Source organism: Sebastes fasciatus, chromosome 10, assembly GCF_043250625.1.
Source record: "Sebastes fasciatus isolate fSebFas1 chromosome 10, fSebFas1.pri, whole genome shotgun sequence".
NCBI lineage: Eukaryota > Metazoa > Chordata > Actinopteri > Perciformes > Sebastidae > Sebastes > Sebastes fasciatus.
Genome location: NC_133804.1, coordinates 34,541,207 through 34,564,410, shown reverse-complemented (window position 1 = coordinate 34,564,410; position 23,204 = coordinate 34,541,207). Strand labels below are relative to the sequence as shown.

The following is a 23,204-nucleotide window of genomic DNA, read 5'->3' as shown; positions in this document are numbered from 1 at the left end:
AGCAGAAGTGGAAGTCAGGCGATGTAGTATAGACAGCGGGTTTACATCACGTGTCAAAACAACGTTACACTTTTCAAACGTAGTTATTTTAAGCCAAAATACTTTTTCCTTTACAGCGTCTGTCCTCGACTATTATTGTATCTCCAGCTGGTTCACTGTTCAAGTAAGAGGTTCGATTATTTTAGTTTTTAAAGATGACAGAAGTCAAACATTCAGCAGAAAGCTGAAGTATTCAGATCCTTTACTGCAGTAAAAGTACTAATACCACACTGTGAAAATACTCCGTTGCAAGTAAGTCCTGTATTCAAACCTTACTAAAGTAAAAGTATTCATTGTGAAGTGCATTGTACTTAAAATAAAAGTACGTAAGTATTATCAGCTGAATGAAGTTAAAGTACTTAAAGTAAAAGTATGTAAGTCTTATCACTTAAATGTAGTTAAGGTAAAATGAAGCGCAATTACTTAAAAGTATTCATTGTGAAGTAAAATGTGCTTAAACTAGTTAAAGGAAAAGTATTTATTATGAAGTAGAATGTACTTTAAATAAAAGTGAATTTGTGATTTGTTGTGAAGTAAAATGTAAAGTACTTAAAGAAAAAGTATTAATTGTGCAGCTAAATGTAGTTAAAGTAAAAGTATCCATTGTGATGTGCAATGTGCTTATACTATTTGAAGTAAAAGTATTCATTGTGAAGTAAAATGTACTGAATGTAGTTAAAGAAAAAGTATTAATTTATGTATTTAGATTAATCCTGCTCCTATTAAATGAAGCTGCCTGTTTCTCTGTTTACAGACTGGTCCCACCCAACTTCCTGTTTCAACAGGAAACGCATCACAACAAGGAAGTGATAGATCCCATGAGGCCCAGCAGACCTGTAACCTGCTGCAGAGAGTGAAGTGGAAGATAAACACACATTAAAACACAGTTAATCCTTTACGTTTACCCACAATCCTCTGTTCTCTTTGTGGACAGTTGACCACAGTAAGTACATCAAATATGTTAGTCTGTCCTCCACTGGACCACAGTTTGGGTTTCTTTATCAAATCAATGTGCTCACGTTTGTAGACGTAACCTGGAAGTATTCAGAACTATTAAGTCATTAATATGACTTCTAAACTTCTAAACTTCCAAATCATATAAATATACATATATATATATATATATATATACAAACTGACAGTTATATCCAATGTTATATTATCCGTATGTATATAAACCGGTTACATTAAACAATGCATATTTGTTCCACTCTGCACCATTGTATGGAGGACGAAACCTGCCATAATAAAAAAGAAATAATGAATAAATTAAAAAAAGATTTGATTAATAAATAAATATGTACATATTTAAATCGTGCAGAAATAAAAAGAAATGTATAAATACATTTAAAATAAATATATAAAATAAATAATATATTAATAAATACAAAAATAAATATCTAAATAAATAAAGGGAAATTCAACAGAAGAGTAAATAAATAAGGGAATTAATACAAAGATAGATCAATAAAGAAGTAAAATGAAACAGAAATATTAATTTATGTCACACTTTATCTTTCTTATTTATTTATTTATTTTTAATAATGTATTTTGCTACATTTAATGAAATATTTATTTATTTATTTTGGCAGGTTTCGTCCTCCATACATTAGCACTATTGTCCTACTGTTTCCAAATGTCATTGTTATTTGTATCTGTACATGTAGCATGTAGCATGTTTGTTCAGCTTTGTTGTGCTTGTTCTTAGCTGTGTGTCTCATTCTGTGTGAGTACATTCAGGGATTTAAATAGTTTTCTGTGTATTTTATGAGGTGTTTTGTAAAACCTTGTCCAGGAACTACAGATGAAAAACAGCCCTTTGGCTAATTCTGTTTACGTCCCCTACATTTAACCGTCCTGCTGACACTATAGAGAGCAATCATTTAAACATTTAAACATTTGGCTGTTTGAATTGTTCTGGATGTTTCAGCAGCGTTGAACCAGGACGTAAAAACAAAACAAAAAGTTGTCAAAATCAACTTCTCATCAGTAATCTGTCGTCTTCCATCTCCTCTTTATTATCAGTGAATGTCTCCTACAGCGAGCGTCCGTCTTGAGAATCCTCTTCTTCTTCTTTGTCTTTAAGAGAAACAATCTGAATCTTCTGAAAACAAATTCTCCAATTAAACTAAACAATGAGTGAAAAACACCTTTTCTCAGCCTGAGTGTGAAATTCCTCCATCTTTTTGTTTCCAGTCTTCAGGTAGAGCGGTGTGTGTGAATCACAGCGGTGGTGGTGATGGTGGTTGTTCAGGAGGAGAAGGTCGATGGAGGGAAGGTGACATCATCTCTCCACCTGAGGCGGCGGAGCTGACACCTCCATCTCTCCGACAGGTGAGAAGAACAAACAAGCGTAGCTCATAATGAGGATGGCTGCTGGTCTCAGATCATGTTGATGTCGTTTGGTGCGTAAAGATTTGTGTTTTTTGGAGGGAATGTTGTATATTTTATCACCTTCAGCTTTTACCTGCATCTGACACAAGACCAGTGTTAAACGCTGAGGCTAAATAATGAGATGATAATGCAGCTAATACACTTCATTCTGTTTCTATGATTTCTATGCAGATTTAAGGACGTTGATCCTCGATGGACATCAGAGATAATGATGTCCTCTGGAAGTGTAAGTCACGCTGAATGATATCAATGTGTGTCTCATGTCTGTGTTCACGTTTCACTGAGTTATGAAGAAGAGGAGGAGGAAGACTCACATTCATCTCCTGTAGTATCTTATTTATTCATTAAATTCAATTTAACACTGGCAAAATACGCAAACACGACAATATGGTGACATCATGACGATATAACCTCACACAAAAGAGAAAAAAAATTTGCATTTCCGTGACCATCGGACAATTTAGAAGTAATTTCCTGTGTGGATCGAGCGGCACAGGAAATGACACATTGTACATTTTGCATCACTTCCTGTGTCCACTATGTGTGGCGCCAGAGAACACCTGCTAAAAATGCATTATGTTGGTCTATATCAGGGTTCAGCAACCTTTACTATCAAAAGAGCCATTTTGGGCAAAAAAAAGATCTGTCTGGAGCCGCAAAACATTTGATCATTGTGATGAAGGTAACACAGTTTATATATATATATATATATATATATATATATATATACAGTATATATGTATATACTGTATATATATAAGTATATAGTATATAAGTCTAATGCAGTGAGGGCCAAAGAGACAATTTACTACGGAGTATTAGGGCCACATTCAGGGGAAAAAGTCGTAGTATTACGAGAATAAAGTCAGAAGTTTACGAGAAAAAAGGAAAATAACACGTAAAATTACTACTTTATAATATTATGACTTTATTCTCTAAATCTCAGATTTATTGTTTTTCCTCAATGTGGCCCTAATACTCTAAGAGAAATAAATGAATTAAGTGGAATTCAAATACACGTCGTACCGTCGTACCATAGACCTACAACAATGACAAATACAAATACAAATGAAAATGTAAACAAAAAAACAGTTATTCATTTCCACTAATGTTTTTATAAATCCACAGGGAGCCGCTGGAGAGGAGCTGAAGAGACGCAGGTTGCTGACCGCTGGTTTATATCAAGTGTAGATCACACGATGTAAATTTCACCAGACTCCGTTCACAAAAGCAGTAATTTAACCTCTCAGAACAGGAGAGTTGCTGATCTACCGCTGCATTGGTTAGTTAGTTTGTGTTATTATTAGTTGATTATATTTTGTGTTATTAATCTGAATCTCTCTTTAAATCATCAGATGAATGTAGTGAAGTTAAAAGTACAATATTTCCCTCTGAGATGTAGTGGAGTAGAAGTAGAAAGTAGCAGACAATAGAAGTACTTCAACTGCTGTGAACAACGAGGAGCACCGTGGATATTACAGTCAATCTAATGAGGCTTTGTTGAACTCATGAGTTCCTGTTTTCTCTCTGGACCCAGAACCCTCGGCTCCCATCCTCCATGAAGGACGCCGCTGCAGACCTTCAGAGACGCCGTTCACGCCTGCAGACGGTGAGTGTTTAATACTTTATTTTATTATTTTAGTGGAGTCGTCCCTTTTTTAAAAGTGCAGCTTTAAAAACACAACAAAGCGCGAAACGTGGAAGAGAGAGATGCTTACCTCGTTCACACCTCTGATGAGGAAGTTGAGCCGTGTGAAGGTGGGATAATTGATTTGGACAGACGCCAGGAAGCAGCGCCTCCTGATGACATCACACACCTGAAATCTGCACACACACACACACACACACACACACACGCACACGCACACTGCTGTAACAGTTTGAATTCATCAGCTGCTCATAAACATCCTCATTAGCAAACAGAGTGTGTGGACGCATCGTTGTTTCAGCGACGAGCAGGTGATGAAACCAGACGCTCCTAAAAACATGAATCTCTTTAAAGGTTCTCAATCCGACATACAGAATATTAATATATCAACTATTAGCGCTGTAAAGATGTTTATAGCTCACGACCGGCCGCGGTATAGCCGTGGATGTATTAAGAGAACTGGATACAGCGTTGGAGGCGGGGCCCCGTTCATTCATATGAAAGTTGCTCAAGTTGCTAAAGACGGCCCAAAACCAAGATGGTGACGCCCAAAAACAGGATGGCGGTGGCTAAAAACCAAGATGGCGACAGCTAAAATAAAAGATGGCGACGGCCTAAAAACCAAGATGGTGACGACAAAAACAAAAGATAGAGATGACCAAAAACTGACGGCCAAAAACCAATCAGCTTGTTGTGTTAACCTCACGTAGCACGTCTCCGGGCGGAACTCGCGCTTGTGAACTTTGGTTCTGCATTACATTCATCGCTCCACATACCGCGTATCCTGCGTGCACCGGACTGTGACGGGTTCGACATGGAAACACGAACCAGGAGTCAAACTCTGGTGCAGAAGTGTCTAAAATCAGCTGATAAAAAGTCTAAATATCAACTGTGGAATGTAAACTTGTGTAAAACCCCTAAATTCCCTCAAAGAATGGCTGCGCCGCGACGTCTCCGGGATGAAACCTGTTAGTGTTGGTGAGGTGAGGTGAGCGCCGGGCTCGGATCCAGATCACGTGAGACCTGTTTTGATGTGATCTCCAGTCTCACTTCTCTCTTTACGGCGTGGAGCTGCTTCTCTCGCCACCCACCCGCTCGCCTCAGAATCTGTTTCACTCACTAAATTGGCTCCTCAGACACCCTTCCCCTTCTCCTCCATCTCCTCATTTAAAAAGTGAGAAATTATAATTATCTGAATTATGCTTTTAATGATGCGTTAATTAGAGTCATGGAGTGAGATTAGCCTATGAAGTATTACTTGTGAAATCCTTCCAGATTCATGCGAGCTGCTCGTGCCGGCGGAGGGAGAGAAATGTTGGTGTGCTCGGTGATTAGCGCACCAATAAATAACAGAACAGATTGCGGTGCATATGCTTACGATTACAACTTTTAAACCAACGCTTTAAACTCACACCGACTGTCTTGTGCTGGCAAGACGCTGCTGCACCAACAGCCCAGTCAGCTCTGTGTTTCCTTCAGAGGCTCTCTGTGCAATTCTCACCAAATGTGAACTATTATTATCCGGTGTGAGGAGAGAGAGCTGCCGGCAGGCTGAGCGAACGCTGCACCGGGAGATCAGCTCCTCTTAGACATGCACTACATTTATATTAACAATAAATCGAATGATTATCTGCGATGTGAACGTCATAATCATAAACCCCTCAGGGAATCGTCACCATCTATGCAGCTCTACGGAGGTTTTTAGCCTCTTTTAGCTCCTAGTTTTGTCCTTGTTTTGATTTAAACAAGCAATAGTGGAGCATTTAGCAGCTAAAGAGACGGATATTTCCCTCAGGAGGTGGTGGAGACCAAAAACAGAGCTAAAAGAGAGAGAACATTGTTGTGTATCTGCTGGATGTGGAAGCATTAAACTGTTTCCTGCAACTTATTTTAGATTTATTCTAAATCTGTGATAGATTGTCGATGTGTTTTAAGCTTCTATTTGTCCAGTTGTCAAAATAAAATCAGTGAAAGCGGCTTTAAACTGAAATTATAGTTTTCTAGGGTTGTATAGTTGCAATGATTCATCATGAACAGGCCGCATCATCAACCACCGTCCTTTGTGAACATCCAAAGATGTATGACCTGCATGTGTTGACTATATAATAATAATAATAATAATATCATCAACAACAACAACAGTAATAATAATAAATGCATATATACATGATAATAATAATAATAATAATAATAATAATAACATTATTATTGTTAATATTATTAATAATAATAATAATAATAATAATAATAATAGTAATAATAATAATGATAATAAAAATAACAATAAAAGACTGATTCTAGAATTAAAATAAATACAAGTAGATAAATAAATAACATGGTTCAACCAGGATTAAAACATTTCAGGATAGCAAATGAAATCTGACAAATAAAAATAATACAAAAATAAAATGGAAGTAAATACACAACAGTAATATAAGATTAAAAATAATAATAATAAAATAAATAATAATAATAAAACAATGTGCCAGCATTAATAAAAAGTGTATTAGTAGTAGTAGTATTTTATTATTAATAATATTAATAATAATAATAATTAATAATTAATAAATTAGAAATGATTAATGATTAATTAAATAAACATTTACAGGATTAAAACATTTCAGGATTGCAAATAAAATCTGACAATAAAAAATAATACAGAAATGAAATAGAAGGAAATACCCAACAGTAATTAAAATAAAAATAATAAATAAAAATAAAAATAAAAATAATAATAATAATAATAATAATAATAATAATAATAATAATAATAATAAAACAGATAAGACATGTTAAATTAAACAATGTGTAAGCATTAATAAAAATAAAAAATAAAATAATAATAATAATAATTAATACATTTGAAATAATTAATGATTAAATACATAATAATAATAAATGAAAAATAATAAATAATGTAATAAATAATAATTTACAGGTTTAAACCAGGATTAAAACATTTCAGGATTTTATATAAAAATAAAATATATAAAAATAATCCAAGCAGGCGGGTTGGAAACAAACCAACATTATCAGATTATGTAAACCTCTTTATTGAGTGATCTAATAATCCTGTTTATACAGGAGGACTGTGCCGGACTGACTCAACTACAGTGCGTACAGGAGGTCAAAGCCGACATATTCCCAGTAAATAACACCGGCGTTGTAATAAACTAGAATTATTCTTTAAGGAGAGAAACAAGCAGAACAGCAGGAGAGCAGCTTGACAGTCAGCAGAAGGATCTTCTCATTATGTCGCTGATAAAAAAGACAGAAGAAGAAGAAGAAGCTTCGGCATCATCAGCACATTTAAGTATCTGATAATGTGTGTGAGAGCATTTGTTCTGGCAGAGGAGGAAGCAAACACAGTCATCATCATTATTATTAGAGATGTTTGTCTCTCTGCAAACACAGAAACAGAACGACGAACACAAAGCAGTTTACTGGCTCATTGCACTTCATGTAAAACACGTATGCCATTATTACCCTGCTGGTTCCACTCAGATCCTCGCATTTACATGAAGAGGAGGAGGAGGAGGTAGAGAGAGGAAGGCTCTCCTCTCTCACGTTAACCAGCGTTAATGCCTCTATTAGTGGTGAGTTAGCTCCCATCCTGCAGCATTTAAATGACTCTCGGTGTTCCAGTTCATCCCAGAGGAGTCATGTCTTTATGGATTTGACTGGTTTCATGTTGTTAAAGATGGATGTTTATAAAATCATCCTGTAGCATTAAGATGGAAGACAAGTTTTCCTTAGATGTTTTTGACTCTTTCTAAGTACATTTACTCCGGTACTGTACTTCACTACAATTATTAGCTACTGAGTATTTATATTTATTAGTATTTATTAAGTACTCAGATCCTTTACTGAAGTAAAAGTAGAAATACCACAGTCTAAAAATACAAGTTAAAGTCCTGAATTCAACACGTCAATTCAACACGTTCTCAACGCACGGCGTACTCCTCTAGCGTTACTGTTGGACGGACCGGGGACGGCGTGTCAATATACGCTCGTTACATGCGTAGTGTCCTTTCAAAATAAACTTCACAGGAAGTTAGGTTTAGGCAACACAACCAGTTAGGTCAGGGTTAGGAAACGGTCACGGTTGACGTTAACTTCACTGACTAGCGACTCACGGAGCTGACGATACAGACGAGTCACATGATTAAAGACTGACGTAACAAAATAAGACAACGTAACGTTTAGTTTCACACGGGACACAAACAGCGGTCTCCTCCACTCTAAGAAAAGTCTTACGGGCCAATGTACCGTTTTAATATGAAGGAATTTTCTGTATGGATTTTTCACAGTAGTTTTACCCTTATTTTAAATACGCATTGCATTGTGGGAACAAAAACCTCCGCTGGCGCGAAAGCTGGAAGAAGCAGAGACCATCACACACGGCAAAGTTTAGTTCAAATTTTGAATTTGGAGAAATCTTTCTCTCACTACTGTGGTAAAAGATGAACTTTTAATGTCGACCGGAGTGATTCATGTTAAAGACTTAACGTTGGCTCAGTGTCCTTTTAGTTGGAAAGATGTTTTATTGTTTAGTTCAGCTTTTGTCGACCGGTAACGTTACCAGGAATATTTTGCTGACTCATTTTGAGACTAAAGCGAGTTTGTTATTGTAGTTTACGTTTTACCAATGTTTATATTTCAAACTTCAGTGGACGTCAGGTAGAGTTAGCTTCAGTTTTAGCCTCAGGTGTTCCGCAGAGACCGACAGGTAACGTATAAATGCAGTGTTAGCGTCTGTTTTCCCTCCAGAATGTGAAGGTTGGGTCTGCTGTTTGGCTCGGTATGGAGGATATAATGTAGATCTAAAGAAATTTCTATTTTAGGGGTTGAAGGAAATGTCTGTAAACTTAACAGAGAATGTGCTGGTTATTTTCTGCCATGTCATTATCTGTCAGCAGCCAGATGTAAAATAGTGGTGGGATGAGCCAGATGTTTGACATGACACAGAAATAAAAAAAAGTAACTAACTATACAGGAATAAATAACAGCCAAGCTCTGCTCCTAATTTACTTTTGACTAAATACGTAGTTTTACTGTGTTGTTCTTGTTCTCGTCTTCTACGTATGAACATTTCAGACTTGAGGTCACAAAGTTGAGTCAGAGAATCACTTCCTGTTCTGTTGGAGGCCAAACGGACTGTGCCGTGGTCATTTGGGTAATCCCCGCCTGTGAAAACACCGGCTGGAGCGTTTTGAATCGCAGGCGGCCATGTTCGCTCAGCCACTGTGACGCCGCCGGCCTCGGTGTGTTTTCGGGGCTGGCGATGAGCCGCGGGGTCCTCTCTCTGTCCAAACCCCGCGAGGGAAATCAGCACACTAATTTGCAGGATGTGGCGTCCTCCTCCCCGGCGTTAAGCATGCATGGCTGGAGCTGAACAAGCAGCGAGGAGGAGGAGGGGAGGGCTCGCTCTCGCTCTCGCCTCGTCTGAAAAGACAACGAGGCCAATGAGGCCTCCTCTTAACCTGCTCATCGTACCTTTTTAAACAAATCACTCACTGATTGTCTCCGCTGAGGCTGATGGGAAACCTGAGGGTGGAGTCACTCCGACAACAATCACAGATGATGCTGCAGCGAGGAAAACATTCAGGTTAAATAAATACATTTTGCATTCAACTGCAATTCATTGAAAGACAACTGGCTCTAAACTCGTCGTTTCTGATGCACGTTGCACGTGTATCAAGTATCCGAAACAGGTCAAAATATATAAGTTAAATAAGTGAAATTTGTTTTGATTTTGAAAATGTCTGAAAAATATGTGAAAAATATCCAGAAGGTTTCTGAAAATTATTAGTAAAATATAAGTAAAAAGTATCCGAAAAATATCCCAAAAAATATTACTAAAATAAGTGAAAAAAATTGTAAAAAATGTCCGACAAATATCTAAAAACTATTATTAAAATATGTGAAAAAAGTAATGAAAAATGTCTGAAAAATACCCAAAAGGTTTGTGAAAAATACCAGAAAAATGTACTGAAATTATCAGTAAAATATGTGAAAAAAAAGTCACTTACTACAATTATTAAATCTACACATTTGTGAAGCTGGAACAATGAAATGTTTTTACATGATAAATGACTTCAACCATCAAAATAGTGTCACATATATGAGGAATATTTCATCGGATCTATGGACCGAGGAGGAGCTGTTGAAGAAGTATTGACTCTTTAGAGGAGGAAGAGGAGGTTCAGCTGGTCTTCAGGTCTTCAGCTGGTCTTCAGCTGGTCTTCAGGTCTTTAGCTGGTCTTCAGGTCTTTATCTGGTCTTTAGCTGGTCTTCAGGTCTTTATCTGGTCTTTAGCTGGTCTTCAGGTCTTTATCTGGTCTTTAGCTGGTCTACAATTGCCCCTCGGGGACAAATAAAGTGATTTGAATTGAATTGAATTGAATTCAGCCGGTCTTCAGGTCTTTAGCTGGTCTTCAGGTGGTCTTCCTTTCCTTGGTCTTCAGGTCTCCAGCTAGTTTTCAGGTCTTCAGGTCTTTAGCTGGTCTTCAGCTGGTCTTCAGGTCTTTAGCTGGTCTTCAGCTGGTCTTCAGGTCTTTAGCTGGTCTTCAGCTGGTCTTCAGGTCTTTAGCTGGTTTTCAGCTGGTCTTCAGGTCTTCAGCTGGTCTTCAGGTCTTCAGCTGGTGTTCAGGTCCCTGGTCTGGACCTGGGTTTTCTTTGCGCTGCAGCTCTGTCAGATTATTCCTGATGAAGTGCGTTACGGTTCCTCTCCTCTTCTTCTTCTCTTGTTCTCTTCGCCTCTATTGTCACTTTTTTAGTTTCCGGCGGTGTTTGCCGTCTCCGACACCTCCTATTGGTGCCTAATTACAATTCCTCAGACACTGTTTTAGTCATTTATTAGAGTTAAATATAAGCACTTCTCTCAGGTTGTGTGACTGTCTCCATCAAACCTGCTAATTGTTGCAGTATTCAATTTTCCTTTTTCCTGAGTGTGATTAGCACCCAGCCGGCACGGTGGAACCCAACGTTATTTACACGTTCAGAGAAATTCAATATTCACCTTGAAAACCTGCAGGATCCTTTCTTTTCTCCCCAATCTAACACTTTACGTTTCTACGGTCAAAATAGAATATAAAATCCCTCCTGCTGAACCACCAACGAAGAAGAAGAAGAAGAAGAGGAGCGTTAAAACGGCTCGAGGGCCTGAAGCAACACGACGGCGACCGCCCGCCTGCTGCAACGCCACGACTGGAGGTCCTGTTGTTTTTCTCTCTCTTCCTGCGACGGCTTTATGTAAATGAGCCGCCGTCAACCCCCCCCCCCCCCTAACATTAATTAACAGTGCTACCTGCTCAATATTTGGTAACAGAGCCACCGTCGGCGGATGCAGAAATTTGCAGGATTTGGCTTTTAATGAGGTGCAGGAGAGCACAGGTGTGCTTACGAGCAGAAAGGAGCTAATTTGAATAAAAATCCTCCTTTTACGAGGGGCGAGGGGCGAGAGGGGGAGGAGGGAGGCGTCGCTGCAGATATTTCCTCCTGATTAAACCTTTTTATTCCAGTTTGTGAAACTTCTGTAATGAAAAAACATTATTGCCGGTAATAAACCGAAATCTGTGACCGCAGAGAGCCAGCAGCACATGAGGTTACCATTTCTGTCGTAGTCCCACGTGTCTACTTCCTCTAACTTCTCCAAGGTGGTCTCTAGCTCTCCCGTCAGCTCCGTTCTCTTTATCCATCCATGGTCAGCTCCATCGGGGCCGTTTCAATGCAGAGAACACAAATGTCAGTATCTGGGTGCTCTACAGTCGTAGCGTCGGCCCATTTGACCACGGAGACGAGAGCGACGGCCGGCTCCACCGCCACGTTACCGCCATATCATAACGTTTCCTGTCCATGACGGAGTTAGCATGCAGCTTTAGCTCTGCTCTGTCTAGCTCTGCATTTCCTGTGAATGTGTGAAACCCAAAGTGTTTCCATCCTTTCCTGGATGTGTAGTGTTTACCACGCTGGATTTAACATTGGAGGGTGCAGGTCGTGGAGACTTTCTGGTTTCGGCTCACTACGGTTTGTTTTGGTTGACGAATACGGAACGGATATGACGTCACGTTATATTAGTAGTTTGTCCTCCATCACTTATTCTTCTTCACTCGTCTGCTTGGTTTCATGTTTGTTCAGCCGAACAGGAAGTCAGAGCTCATCAGACAGAAGGCGGTTTGATCTGTGAGTGAAAAATGTTCGAAAAATATTCATAAGATTTCTGAAAATGAATAGTAAAATGTAAGTGAAAAGTATCCGAAAAATATCCAAAAATTATTAGTAAAATAAGTGAAAAGAATTGGGAAAAACCTCAGAAAAATACCCATCAAATTTGGGCAAACTGTCTGAAAATGATTAGAAAAATATGTACTAAAAAAAAATTACAAGAATATGTAAAAAAAAAAATCTGAAACTTTCTGAAAATTAATAGTAAAATATAATTGAAAGATATCTGAAAAATATTATTAAAATATGTGAAAAACAATTGTGAAAAAAATTGTCTGAAATTATCAGTAAAATGTGAAAAAATTGAGAAATATCCGAAAAATATGTGAAAAGTATCCTGAAGATTTCTGAAAATGATTAGTAAAACAATTAGTGTAAAAGATCTTAAAAATATCCCAAAAATATTAGTGAAATATATGAAATAAAAAAAAAATAATAAAATAAAATACCCCCAAAATGTGTGACAAATATAAGAAAAATGTCTGAAAATGATTAGTAAATAATGTGAAAAAAAATTAAAAAGTCCGGAAAATATATGAAAAGTATTTGGAAGATTTCTGAGAATTTATAGTAAAATATAAGTGAAAAGTATCCGAAAAATATCAAAAAAATATTACTAAAACAAGTGAAAACAATTGTGAAAAATGTCCGTAAAATATCCCAAAATTATTATTAGAATATGTGAAAAAAGTAATGAAAAATGTTCGAAAAATACCCAAAAGGTTTGTGAAAAATACCAGAAAAATGTACTGAAATTATTAGTAAAATATGTGAAAAAAAAAGTCAGTTACTACAATTATTAAAAGGAAAAACAGCAAATCGTCACATTTGTGAAGCTGGAACCATGAAATGATTTTACATGAAAAATTATTTCAACCATTAAAATAGTTTCACATTAATTTTCTGTTAATAGACTAATTGATCAATGGACTAATGGTTTCAGCTGTACTTGTATATTTTCACATGTTTTGTGTGCAGAGTGTAGTTTTTGTAAAACTGTCAGATAAATGTCGTGGAATAGAAGTAGAAAGTGGCATGAGAAGAAAATATTCCAGTAAAGTATAAGTACCTCAAATTTGTGCTTAAGCACAGAACTTGAGTACATGTCTTCTCAAAATATTAAAAGGCTGAAGGTGAATGGCTAATGTGACGTTCTGTGAGCGTCATGTGGTAATTTAAAACAAAGAACATAGATTTGAGGCTCCACCCCGCGGTGAGTGTGTCAGGTGACCGTTTGTTTATCTAAAACAAGAAATACTTTCCATTTCTGGGAATCCGAACCACCGCCGCCCCCTTCCCTCTCATAAAGACCCAACAATGAGTCGATCTTCCCCCTCATAGCGATCCACTCAATGAGTGTTCCTCAGCAGGAGGCCCTGAGCAGCCTCCGCCTGCAGCTGCAGCGTACCTGTGTGGGATCACCTGTGCTGACTTGTATCAGAGATGAATTAATGACAGAGGACGGTCCGATCGTCATCTTTTTACCACCACGTCACCCTCGACTGCCGGTTAGGAAGCTGTCCAATCATGTTGTTTCCTCGTCGCCCTCGGGGGCTGCAATCAGCTTTCACTCTCTTTTATTCTGCTTCAGCTTCAGCTTCAGTGTTTCTAACATGACGTGACTCCCGATCCAAACAATACAAGTAGCTGGTATTAAGGAGGTGAATGTGACAGCAGTGATGAGCGGTATAATCAGGATTTAATCTGATGAAAGGGAGAAAGTAAGAAAGGGAAAAAGATGAGAGATGAACAACTGCGTAACCTAAAATTAAGAGTTTATAGAGGGAGCTCTGATGGCGACGACCACGAACCGAAACATCCGGACGGGGATCTTTTGTTGCATTTCATTACCCATTTCTCCCTCCTGATTCGCTGTCACCTCTCTGTTGTCAGCTGGTAAATAAAGCCATATAATCCGGGTTTAATTAATCCGGTCATTCCGTGTGTCATGAGTACACATTTTAGCCTTTTTCCGTGTGTCATTTGTACGCTGCACAAACGTCAGGTTCAGGCAAGAAAACCCCTTAGTTAGTGTAAGGGAAAACGTCATGGTTGAGCTTAAAATAAGTACTTAATCTAAGTAAAATACGTACGGAAACAACGTAACATAAGAACGTAAAACACGTCACAAATGTCAATAAAAGACATGGTCTCTGGTTAAAAGTCTGCTGTTTGTTGGCCAAATATACAAGACTGTGTCATCTGCATAGAAATGTATATTATAAGTCGGTGTTGGAGAGATGATATTGTTTATTACTGATGATCCAAATAATTAATATTCCGAATAAGTATACAATATTTTCCATTTTGTGGGTGGACTGAGAAGAGAGGAACCTAAACCTCAGATTGATTTGTTCAGTATCTGATTTTTCGGTTTGTTGTGGCGTCCGTCTCGCTAATCGCTGTTTGCTTTTAACCATCACAATTTTGTTTTATTTTGTTTATCCATAACTAACTACGTTTGTGAAAGTTCATTCTTGACTTTGGATTTGGACTCAAAGTCGCTCCTACTAGCTTTTTACAAAACTTTCAACGGATGGAGTTTTGCTCCGATTTGCTGGCCTGTGTTTCACATTTTCGAACGTCCATTGACTTATTTCGTCATGTCAGTCGTTAGTCATGTGACTCGTTAGTTAGTATCGTTAGTCTCATGAGTCGCTAGTCATGTGAAGCCAAGTTCAGACAACAGGAAGTGGTCAGATCTCTGTACTGATTACACACAACTTCCTGTCTTGTAATCAGGAGTCTTTAAGTCGTTTTCACGCTACATGACTGACCGGAGACAGGAGGTCACACTACCAGATCTTTCAACAGGAGGAATCCCCGATGAAGTCTCCAAACTAGTCACAAAAACACGAGAAATACACGGTAAATGACGTGATACCATACGAGACACATTGCTAATGTTGTTGTTGGCACACAGGTTTGTGCAACGACAACTTTGCTCCGTGTTGCAAATGCAGCTCATACATTAAGTTCCTGTTGTTACAGGCTCCTCCTCCAGGTTCACCATCAACCCGGGTCTCACGCTCTCGTTGGCTGTAGCTCGTGGCCAGAGTCCCCGACAGGTCCAGATATTTAGCATGCTTTTGCAGACATTTTTCACAAATCTTTTGGGTATTTTTGAGACATTTTTCACATATTTTATTAATAACATTTAGATATTTTTCTGATATTTTCCACTTATATTTTTTCATTTATTATACAATATATATATTAATAATTTTCCGATATTTTTTTTTTCTCAAATATTTCGAACATTTTGCAACAAAAAACACACAAATTTTACTGATAATTTTCAGAAATCCTCAGGATATTTTTCACTTTTTTTCCACATATTTTCATGAGATCAGAGCTAAAGTTTTGTAGTGTGAACAAGACATTTGTTGTGAAGTTTAGGAAACGGTCGTGGTTAACATTACCTTAAGTGACTAAGTGGTTGTGTTGCCTAAACCTAACTTCCTGTGAAAACGGAAGTTTATTTTGAAAGGAAACAATACATTTAACAAGCATATATTGACACGCTATCTCCGGTCTGTCCGAAAGTAACGTAAGAGGGGTACCCTGTGCGTCCGTCTCCGATGCCGAGGGGCGCTGACCAAGCGGTAAGTTTGGAGGGAGAACGGGTTGTACCGTCCGATATTTGACCACCTGTCATCACATGACTGAAGATCACTCGATAAAAACTGATGAAGAACATGAGATGGGGTCAAAAGCTCTGAAATAAAGCTAGTTTTATAGGACTTTACTTTGTCAAACTAGTTTATAAAGAGAACTTGTTGACAACAATAAAAGCCGAGGGGCTTTATAGATCCTGGACGTAAAACTCACCATGAAGTTGAGCACATCAGTGCTGAGGTTGGTGTAGATTGATTAATGTGACTGGTAGAGCTGCGGTAGCCGGCTGCAGAGAGAGAGACAGCACTATAATGTATGTGTGGTATTGTAAACAGCTCCTGGCGACCTGCCTCGCTCTCTTAATGAGCTCTAATCCTCCATCAAACACGCAAAACTGTCGACGCTGTAAATAAAGACGACAAAGCGGCGGCCCATCAGCTGTCAGTCAGTCACTGCCTCGGGTCGAGCCGGCTGTTACCGCAAACACCGGCACAGAGGGGCTGATGGGAAATGGAAAAAAGACTAGATGAGGGTACGACGAGTCTGATTCCAGGAAACTTCAAAACTTTATTTAAAAACGGGAACTTCCCCGAGGCGGGTCATGAAATGGTCTCATAACTCAAACCTCTATTTGTTTTCATACATTTTTAACCTTTTTAGATATTTAATAACAAGAACTACAAGAGGCAAAGACACTTTTACCGGTTTTACTTTATCAACTGTTTTTAAACTCAAATCCAGCTCGTAGCAGGAAAAAAAACGATTTCAGATCTTTAAACCGTGCTGATTAAACTCCCCCTAAAACAATCTGAATAATAAACTAACAGCTTAAAGGAACAGTTCACCCAAAAACAATATACATTGTATTTAGTACTCGACTCCATTGGAAATCCAAACACAACTGTTCTGATGTGCAGGTTTGTGCAGGACGACTCGCCCACGAATGGATATGAGACACTAGGATGATACTGCTCAGGGATTTTCAGAAAGTTTTGCGGACGTTTTATAACGTTATTTTAACGTTACTTTTCTTTGACCTCTGTTGAAGTCTGTTTGATATGCTTTCATTTTTCGGACGCTCTGCTCTTATTAACGCCATTAGATTGGAAACTTTTTCTGACACCATGAAGAGGTGAAGTCCCGCCCCTTTCAGGTGGACCACCATGGGACCTTATTTAGGTAAAAAATATGAACGATAGCCAACGAAATCGTCTTTTTGTCTTTCGTCTTAGAGTGAGATGTTCAGATGGATATCAGTCTAATGTTAGCTTAGCTTAGCATAAAGACTGGAAGCAGGGGGAACAGCTAGCCTGGCTCTGACAATCTTTTTTTTACTATTTAGAAATAGATTTTTTTTAATGCCAGAATGGATATATCCGCTTCATCTGAGTCTATGTGGAGGTAGAAGGAAGTTACCGCTTTTATTGTGGTGGTCTGAGTAACGTGACGTCATATCCGTTCCGTATCCGTCAACCAAAACAAACCTCAGAAAGTATAAAACGTTGGAGGGTCGTCGTGGATACGACCTCCTCAGTTTTTATGCACCAAATATCTGGAACAAGCTCCCAGAAACCTGCAGGACCGCTCCAACTCTCACTTCTTTTAAAACAAAGCTTAAAACTTTCCTGTTTGCGGGTGCCTTTTATTCTGACACTGCACTATAACTTTTACTCTTTTGAGTTTTATGCAATTTTAGCTTTTATCCTAGCTTTTATTTTTAGCTTGTTTTTATTTTCTAATCTTTAATGTTTTAATGTTTTTATAACTGTTTTAATTATTTCTTGAATGTTTCTGTAAAGCACTTTGAATTGCCCTGTTGTTGAAATGTGCTATACAAATAAAGCTGCCTTGCCTTGCCTTGCACCCTCCCATGTTAAATCCAGCGTGGTAAACACTACACATCCAGTAAAGGATGGAAACACTTTGGGTTTCACACATTGACAGGAAGAGCAGAGCTAGACATAGCAGAGCTAAAGCTGCATGCTAACTTCTAAAAAAGGCCAAAATATGTCAAAAATAAGTCAAAACAAAGGCTGAAATATATCCGAAAAAAAAGCCGATATATGTCTGAATAAAAGTCTGAAAAATTTCTGAAATATTTCCAAAACAAATGTCTGCAAAATATCCGAAAAAAAGTGCGAAAAGGTTATCAGGAAACGTTATGGTATGGCGGTAACGTTATGGTATGGCGGTAACGTTATGGTATGGCGGTAACGTTATGATATGGCGGTAACGTGGCGGTCCAGCCGGCCGTCGCTCTCGTCTCCGTGGTCAAATGGGCCGACGCTACGACTGTAGAGCACCCAGATACTGACATTTGTGTTCTCTGCATTGAAACGGCCCCGATGGAGCTGACCATGGATGGATAAAGAGAACGGAGCTGACGGGAGAGCTAGAGACCACCTTGGAGAAGTTAGAGGAAGTAGACACGTGGGACTACGTCCGCTTTTCAAAATAAGGTGTTAACAAAGGGAACTGTATTTAATAAATACATCTATGGAAATCAGATTGATGGATTATATTCACCAGAAGTATAAAACATTATAAATTAAAAAGAAAACACCACTAATCTGTGAGGGAAATATCTTTATTCTTTGATTTTTGGGTGCTGGATAATAAATAATTCCTGACAATGATCCTGATATATTTGACTTCAGGACGTCTCTGACTACATACATGCTGGAAATCAATTTTTACTGAATTCATTTAGAGATTTTACAAAGTAAAAGTCCCTAGAAGTGAATGATTCAACTTGTTCCCTTGGTCTAGTGTGAAACAAGTTAACAAAAGTCACAATTAATCAGAATATCGAATCACACCGATGTATGGTGATAGTATCTAATCAGGTATATCTTTTTTGAAAAGAATACCAAAGCTTTGTTTTTTGTCTGTAACTGCAGTAATAAGTCATATTGTGGCGTGACTTCAGCTCGCTGAGTGAGTCCTGACTGGATTAATTGCGGTTGATGATTTGGCCGTTATGAAGACGTCATCAGCTGCAGGCTGAAGTCAGACTGGTGTCAGTGTTTACCTGCTGCTCTCCTCATTAACTCACTATCAACACTGTCAGAGCGTCTGTGGTGTATTTTGGTGTTATTAAGTGTAATTATCAATATTAAGTCTCATTATGAGTGCATGTCAATAAGTCTACAGTTCATCAGTTCAACTGTAGTCGACGGGTTCGGATCTGCTTTTTATTTATTTATCGTCCTCAAACGTCTAGAAGTGAGCGACTCAGCGGTTTTGGCGAGCAGCAGCTGCTGGTGGTCGGTGACAGACGAGTCGGCGACATCTGATGGTCGCCGTCACGTCTGGGAGCCGACGTCATGGCGGCGTGATGGGCGGCTGTTTGTATTCCAAACACTCGTATAATTAGTGTTTCTGTGTTTGTCTGACTGCTGCTGCTCACCTGCAGGACGGGTCGGGTCACATTGTGTGTGTGTGTGTGTGTGTGTGTGTGTGTGTGTGTGTGTGTGGGTGTGTGGGTGCGTGGGTGCGTGTGTGTGTGTGTGTGTCTGTGTGTGAGATATCTCAACATAACACATTTCTTCTTCATAATAATAATAATTGTTTCCTGATCTCAAAATAACCTCCGAACCGTCTCCTCCGGATCATTAGAAGAAAACTAATGATCAGAAATCATAAACTTGTGATGTCATAATCACCAGAAAATGATGCGTCTCCAGAGATCACTACAATATTTGCCCGTGTGATGTCGTTATCTCGGGATCATTAAATAATTCCGCTGTGATCAAAATATATGAATATTTACACCTTTCACAGCTCCTCAGAGGAGTTAAACACTAATTTAACAGAAACCAAACTCATTATTTTATATATATATATATATATATGTAATTATAGCTGATAAGAGACGATATCAATAACATTCTGATTACGTTAGTCAATTATTTATTATCAGCTTATTGTTACACGTTATAACATTTTATATACTGTATTAAGTATTTGTTAATAATTACAAAATTAATAAATTGTTTGTTAAACATCTTTAAACATTACATAGATGGATGGACCATAAAACTAATTATTAAACATTAATAAAGAATGAACCATCTATTTAAATAATGTTTATTGACGCTTTACAATCTATCTATTAAAGATTTACGAATAACTTCATAATCATTAATTAATACTTTGTATAAAATAGTAAATAAAATAAATTATTAAAAAAATTATTGTTATAATGTTTGCAAAAATAAACTGTTAAAATTATTAATTATAATTTCATTGTTTGTTAACAGTAAAATAACTTTTTAACTAAGTTTAATTATCAATTTCACATTTATAAATGATGGTTATTATAAAGTGTTACCAATATTTCATTGACTTCAGTAGTTTTAATTATGTATTATTATAAGTTTAACATGTTCCCTCTTTAAGATCTATTTGGTTTTGATGTAAAAACAACTTCATTTATTTACCTTTATATCCTTAACTTATTGTTTTACAACCTGTTACACCTCCATGTGTACACAGATACATATTATTCTTCCTGTTTACATTCTGTTTTTCCATCTGAAATATTGCCATCAACAAAATTACAAATTTACATTTACATTAGTATATTATACTTGTGTTTTATATTTATTTAGCTGCACTATTTCATGCCTCAGATTAAAGTAGTGTGTTGCCCTTTTATATATCTACATATTTTATGAGCATTGTTGAAGGAACCTGAGACCAAAGATCTTCTCTGACAATGAACTTCGAGTTAATCGCGATTTATCTGTTCTAAATGTACCTTAAAGGGAGATTTGTAAAGTATTTAATACTCTTATCAACATGGGAGTGGACAAATATGCTGCTTTATGCAAATGTATGTATATATTTATTATTTTAAATCAATTAACAACACAAAACAATGACAGATATTGTCCAGAAACCCTCACAGGTACTGCATTTGGACAAGATTTAGCGTAAGTTTAGAGCGTTATGACATGGTTAGTACCGATGGATTCATTAGGTTTTATAGTTTACTATGATACTAGTATATTTAAAACTGAGCCGCTACAACCAAAAAATCACAAGTTGCATTAATGCGTTAAAGAAATTAGTGTCGTTAAAATGAATTTGCGTTAATGTGTTATCGCGTTAACGTGTTCCTATCGCGTTAACGTGTTATTACCGCGTTAACGTGTTCTTATCGCGTTTGACACGCCGTCTCCGGTCCGTCTTAACTTTGACAGCTCTAAAAACAACATTCTCGGCATCAGTAGCATTGATTATAATTGTACGTATTTATTATAAGCTGCTGTGTTATAGTGTTATTGCTGTGAAAACATCTCCTTCAAACAACTTTATTTAAGTTTCTCACCAGAAGTTACATTTTAAAAGATTGGATTTGAACACATCGTGATAACATGATAAAAGCTGGTCTCATGATCACATATTATTACTGAATATCGGACAATTATTGGGGCATCCCTCAACAAAAGAACTAGAAGCAGCTGTGTTTAAAAAATGGTTAAAAAAATATATATATATATATCTTTCTCAATTAATTACGGAAAAAAGGTTAAGTTATGTATGAAAATTAAAAACATTGTAAGTTACATTATGAGATGGTGAGTTAAAGTTTTGTCTTACTATCTCAACGTTTTTGACTTTGTATCTCGCGTTAAATTTACCCTCTGAGGAGGTCAATTTAAAGAATATTTAGCGTTAGTTTGGAGCGTTATTTAACCTCCTTCATGACAAGCTAGTATGACATGGTTGGTACCGATGAATTCATTATATGAGTGTATTGCTTCTGGTTGTCCTACAAACATACGTCATCCCTGGAGCTCTCTATTTTGGACTTAAGTTCATCAGGTGGACAGAAAGACGACACTAAATGAATGCTGATGTTGCTCCGTATCTGCTGGACTCTAGCTTTAAGACTGAGCCCGCTACAACCTAACAAATGCAAGTTTCATTAATGCATTAAGGAAATTAGTGCCGTTAAAATTAATTTGCGAATTATCGTGTAATTATGGCATTACCTTTGTCAGCCCTTGTTTGAACAAATCATGATTACGCTGAGATCGCTGATAGAAAGCATTAATGATAATTTTATGTTCATCCAGAAACAAAAGAACAAGAGGCTGGAAAACTATTAGATCATCAATTGATTACAGAAACAAGTTATGCATGAAAATAAAAAATATTAAGTGACATGAGATTGTGAGTTAAAGTTTTGTCTTATGGTCTCAATGTTTTTGACTTCTTATCTCACGTTAAAGTTTTGTCTGATGGTCTCAATGTTTTTAACTTATCTCACGTAGGAGTATTTTAAATTTTTATCATTCCTGACTTTTATTACTATTTTTTTTTTTTGGGCAGAATTGAGCTTCCGTATTAAAAGTCTGTGTGAAAACATGAAATGATTTATTTATCCATCAGCTCTCCGCACCGTCGACTAACCAACACGGAAACGAAGCACTGATCTAAATAGCAGCGGGAGTCTGAACTGCTGCGTTAACGTGGAACTAAAATGTTATTTTCTCCGTGATTAAGTGTAATTATCTCAATCAGGCTGCAGACTCACAGCAGCCGTCATTACTCTTAATTAGAGCTCTTTCAGTGATTCATAGAGAACCAGCGTTTTACTGCCTATCACTTCCCCCCCAAACTCCTCTCGGCCAATCACAGCGGCCCGTCCAGGTGGTGGCGTAAGGGAGCGCTCAGGGGGGGCGCGGCCGCCCTCCGGGCGCTGATTCAGGATCAGTTCTTCCTCCCGCTGGCCTCCATCACCAGTGGAGGTTAGAAGCTGATCTGGGAGCAGCGTCTGCTCCGTCCGAAACCAGCTCTTCCAGTCTGTAGACGCTGCTCAGCGCCCAAACCCGTCATTAGCCCGTCACGCTCGCTCGTAAATCAGGCCCCATCGGATCCGTTGTCATGGCAACACCAGAGCCACAAATCAAGGTGGGCGGTTGGAGCCGACAGGCCTCTGGCACGCCGGGGAGCTGTTGGAGAAGTCAAACTGTAGTTTAGGTCAGATGAGGCTTTTTTTATGCAAATGAACGGGCGCCGCTCAGGACACTCGGGCGCCGCCGGTCATTTACATCCTGCAGGACGAGCCGTCGTCGGTGGCGTCATTTTGGCGTGCAGAGAGTTTCTCCTCACGTGAAGCGTACAGCACATTAGGGAGGAACATTAGCTCATCAATCATCCGCCTGCTCATAAACGCAGGAGTTTACCTGGCAGTTAGTGAGGTGGAGCCGCCAACGCCGTCTCATAATCGATGGACGTGAATCACTCACTTTTATAGACGTCACAT

At 38.0% G+C, this 23,204-nt stretch overlaps 1 protein-coding gene across 1 annotated transcript in view; it reads left to right on the top strand.

Moving 5' to 3' along the window:
* Positions 1-638: 638 nt before the first annotated feature.
* Positions 639-23,204, top strand: part of LOC141775839 (uncharacterized) — a 36,677-nt gene continuing 14,111 nt past the window's right edge. The window contains exons 1-4 of the mRNA XM_074649580.1: positions 639-982; positions 2,236-2,373; positions 2,605-2,659; positions 3,971-4,042. Coding sequence (XP_074505681.1) covers positions 2,642-2,659; positions 3,971-4,042 — 90 coding nt within the window. The 5' untranslated portion in view covers positions 639-982; positions 2,236-2,373; positions 2,605-2,641. The remainder of the gene's footprint in view (positions 983-2,235; positions 2,374-2,604; positions 2,660-3,970; positions 4,043-23,204) is intronic.